This window comes from Cucurbita moschata, unplaced genomic scaffold (genome assembly GCF_002738365.1).
Source record: "Cucurbita moschata cultivar Rifu unplaced genomic scaffold, Cmos_1.0 Cmo_Scf00019, whole genome shotgun sequence".
NCBI lineage: Eukaryota > Viridiplantae > Streptophyta > Magnoliopsida > Cucurbitales > Cucurbitaceae > Cucurbita > Cucurbita moschata.
This window is the reverse complement of record NW_019268535.1, coordinates 978,476-982,446: the sequence shown is the minus strand read 5'-3', so window position 1 is coordinate 982,446 and position 3,971 is coordinate 978,476. Positions and strand designations below refer to the sequence as shown.

The following is a 3,971-nucleotide window of genomic DNA, read 5'->3' as shown; positions in this document are numbered from 1 at the left end:
GCTTGGACTGTTACAAATGGTATCAGAACCAGACACCAGGCGATGTGCCAGCAAGGAGGTTAAACCTCGAAGGGGGGTGGACATGAGGCGGTGTGCCAGCAAGGACGCTGGATCCCGAAGGGGGTAGATTTAGGGGATCCCACATCGATTGGGGAAGGGAACGAGTGCCAGCGAGGACGTTAGACTCCGAAGGGGATGGATTGTGAGATCTCACATCGGTTGGAGAGGAGAACAAAACACCCTTTATAAGGGTGTGGAAACCTCTCCCTAACATACACGTTTTAAAAACTATGAGGGGAACTCCAAAAGGAAAAATCCAAAGAGGACAGTACGTGCTAGCGGCCCACCGGTTGGAGAGGAGATTAGTTATGCTATAAAAAGCCTGATCTGAGCTCAGGAGAGATTTCCTGGTTATTTACGCTGCATCACTGCAACTCCTAATGATCTCATAAGATCTAAAAGCCAACACATCATCATCCCTTTCATTTTTCTTGCCTTGTTCTTGAATGCTGGTTGCTTCATATCTTTTATATGATCATTCCAGCTGAACCATGGCTAACGGTTACATGCCCAATCTCCATCTCCTTCTCCTTCTCCTTTTCTCCGTTCTTGGCGTTTACCTCGACGTGGCTCGGGGACAGGTTTTGACACCATCTAACTGGCTTCTGAAAATGAAATCAGAACAGGTTGATCCTGTTGGAATCCTTGATAACTGGTCTCCAAGTACTCATGTATGTACCTGGCATGGCATTTCTTGTTCACATGATATGTCCCATATTGTTAGCTTAAACCTTTCTGGCTCTGGATTATCAGGTTCTATGTGGAGTGAGTTATGGCATATCACTTCACTTGAAGTCTTAGATTTGTCTTCAAATTCTCTCTCTGGTTCCATACCCTCTGAGTTTGGACAGCTTTTCAATCTAAGGATGCTGTTCTTGCATTCAAATAACCTGTCTGGCAAGCTTCCAGCTGAAATAGGCCTTTTGAAGAACTTGCAAGCTCTCAAAATAGGCAACAACATGCTATCAGGTGATATCACACCATTTATAGGAAACTTGACTAATTTGAGTGTTCTTGGTCTTGGCTACTGTGAATTCAATGGAAGTATTCCATTTGAGATAGGAACCTTGAAGCATCTGATATCACTTGATTTGCAGCAGAACAAGCTCAGTGGTTCTATTCCCGACAGCATTTTCGGAATCGAAGAGCTCGAAAACTTGGTCGTATCGAATAACCTGCTTGATGGCAACATTCCTAGCTCACTAGCCTCATTAAGATCATTGAAAGTCTTGAATTTGGCTAACAACAGCTTTTCTGGATCAATTCCTGTTGCATTAAGTGATCTTACCAATTTGGTGTACTTGAACTTGCTTGGAAATAGATTCAATGGAGAAATCCCTTCTGAGATAAACAAATTGGTTCTTCTTGAAAATGTAGATTTGTCAAGAAACAACCTTTCTGGAGCTGTAAGTCTACTGAATTCTCAGCTGAAGAATCTTAAAACTCTTGTCTTGTCGGATAATGCTTTAACAGGTAACATTCCCGACAGTTTCTGCTTTGAAAATTCAAATCTTCAACAGATATTTCTTGCCAGGAACAAGCTTTCCGGCAGGTTCCCAATCGAGCTGCTGAACTGTTCTTCACTACAGCAGCTGGATCTTTCTGGTAACGGATTCGAAGGCGATCTCCCGTCGACTCTCGACGATCTTAACTACTTAACCGACCTTTTACTCAACAGCAACAGCTTCACTGGATCCATCCCCCCTCAAATTGGAAACATGAGCTCGTTGGAGGAGGTGTATCTGTTTGACAACAAGCTCACAGGAGCCATTCCAAAGGAGATAGGGAAGCTACAGAAGTTGAGTATCATTTTCCTCTATGATAACCAAATGTCGGGTAGCATACCGAACGAGCTTACGAACTGCACGAGCTTGACAGAGATCGACTTCTATGGCAATCATTTTATAGGCCCCATTCCTAAGGATATTGGCAGCTTAAAAAACCTGGCTGTGCTTCATTTAAGGCAGAATTTCTTGTGGGGTCCTGTCCCAGAAAGTTTGGGGTACTGCAAAAGCCTCAAGTTATTGGCTTTGGCTGATAACAATCTCTCAGGGTCATTACCCTCCAGTTTAGGACAACTCTCAGAATTAAGCACCATTACCCTTTATAACAACTCCCTTGAAGGCCCTCTTCCTTTGTCATTCTCCATTCTTAAGAGCCTAAAGATAATCAACTTCTCCAATAATAAGTTCAATGGAACCATCTTTCCTCTCACTGGCTTGGTTTCTTTAACAGCATTGGATTTGACAAACAACAGCTTTTCAGGTCCTATCCCTTCCAGATTGTCTAGAAACTTGAGACGTCTTCGCCTCGCTCACAACGAGCTCACCGGTTATGTTCCGTCCGAGCTCGGCGAACTGACAGAGCTAAACTTCCTGGATTTGTCACACAACAATCTCACAGGAGAATTGTCAGCTCAGCTCTTTAACTGTAGCAAGCTTCAGCACTTTTTGGTTAACGACAACAAACTGACAGGAACCATCACTCCATTGATAGGGAACTTACAAGAACTTGGCGAGCTGGATTTGTCATCCAATAACTTATATGGGGAAATACCTGCAGAATTGGTAACCTGTCACAGATTACTTAAGCTATCTCTCCATAACAACAATTTATCAGGAAAAATCCCACAGGACATTGGAAATCTCACGTTTCTATATGTTCTTAACCTTCAAAGAAACAATCTTTCAGGTCCTATTCCATCAACAATCCAAAAATGCAGCAAACTTTATGAGCTGAGACTCTCTGAAAACCTCTTGACATCTGATATCCCTCAAGAACTTGGAGCGCTGCATGAACTTCAAGTGATACTAGATTTAAGCAAAAATGGCTTATCTGGTGAAATCCCATCATCCATTGGAGATTTAATGAAGCTTGAGAGATTGGATCTTTCTTCAAATCATCTCAGAGGGGAAATTCCTAGCTCACTTGAAAAACTAACAAGTATGCATATCTTGAACCTGTCATATAATCATCTACAAGGTTCAATCCCTCAATGTTTTTCAGGTTTTCCATTGAGTTCCTTCAAGGATAATAATGAACTCTGTGGCTCACCTCTGTTATCATGTTCATCAAGGCAAGAAACAAGCAAGCTATCCAAGGCTGCAGAGATTGGTATTATTGTGGCTATTGTTCTTACATCCATGGTTATATGTCTAATAATGATGTATATTATGCTGAGAATGTGGAGTAACTGGAGAAATGTTTCGGTTTCGATATCGGATGGCGGTGGGAACGAACACGACAGAGATGAAGTGAGATGGGTTCATGGAAATGACAAGAAGGTAGGACAGTATTGGAAGGTTGATTCTGTGGCGTTGGTTCGTTCTAAGGCTAGTAGGTGTGTTTTTCAACTCAAGGAAGATTCAGAGTGAATGTGGCTTGTAGAGCTCTCATGAAACATCAAGGCTTCATGAGGTTATTTGTTGCTGATGATTTTTTTTTTTAACTGTGTTACTGATGAAGTTTGGTGTCTTGAGGATTGTAAAAATAAACTGGAGATCTCTGTAGATAATTGCCTAGTGTATGATTAGTGTTGAGAATTGATATCTGTTCAAAAAGTGTCCAGGTTGTATCTGAAATTTCAATATCTATTGTGCTAACTCATGGCTTCCATCGCTATTTGTAACGGTCCAAGCTTACCGTTAACTGATATTGTCTGTTTTAGTCCTATGTTTTGTTGTTAGCCTCACGGTTTTGAAATGCGCGTTTTAGGGAGAGGTTTCCATACCCTTCGTAAGGAATGGTTCGTTCTCTTCTCCAACTGATGTGGGATCTCACAATCCACCCCTCTTGGGGTCTAGTGTCCTCGCTGGTACACCGTTTGGTGTCTAACAGTCCAAATCTACTGTTAACAGGTATTGTCTACTTTGGTCTGTTATGATCGGTTGGGGAGGGGAACGAAGCATTCC

The 3,971-nt window shown here is 42.1% G+C and overlaps 1 protein-coding gene across 2 annotated transcripts; it reads left to right on the top strand.

The window, feature by feature from the left end:
* Positions 1-366: 366 nt before the first annotated feature.
* On the top strand, positions 367-3,681 carry LOC111456809 (LRR receptor-like serine/threonine-protein kinase GSO1). Of its 2 annotated transcripts, XM_023098817.1 has the most exons (2): positions 642-731; positions 814-3,681. In XM_023098817.1, the coding sequence occupies exon 2, from the start codon at positions 819-821 to the stop codon at positions 3,432-3,434; it is 2,616 nt and encodes an 871-aa protein (XP_022954585.1). In that variant the 5' UTR covers positions 642-731; positions 814-818; the 3' UTR covers positions 3,435-3,681. The 2 variants fall into 2 exon arrangements, with proteins under 2 accessions (XP_022954584.1, XP_022954585.1); XM_023098816.1 differs by having other exon boundaries at positions 367-3,681.
* The last annotated feature ends 290 nt before the right edge of the window (positions 3,682-3,971 follow it).

Bases quoted from the DNA above. Each gene is read 5' to 3' on its own strand.
- LOC111456809 (XM_023098816.1), top strand. From the start codon at position 552: ATGGCTAACGGTTACATGCCCAATCTCCATCTCCTTCTCCTTCTCCTT.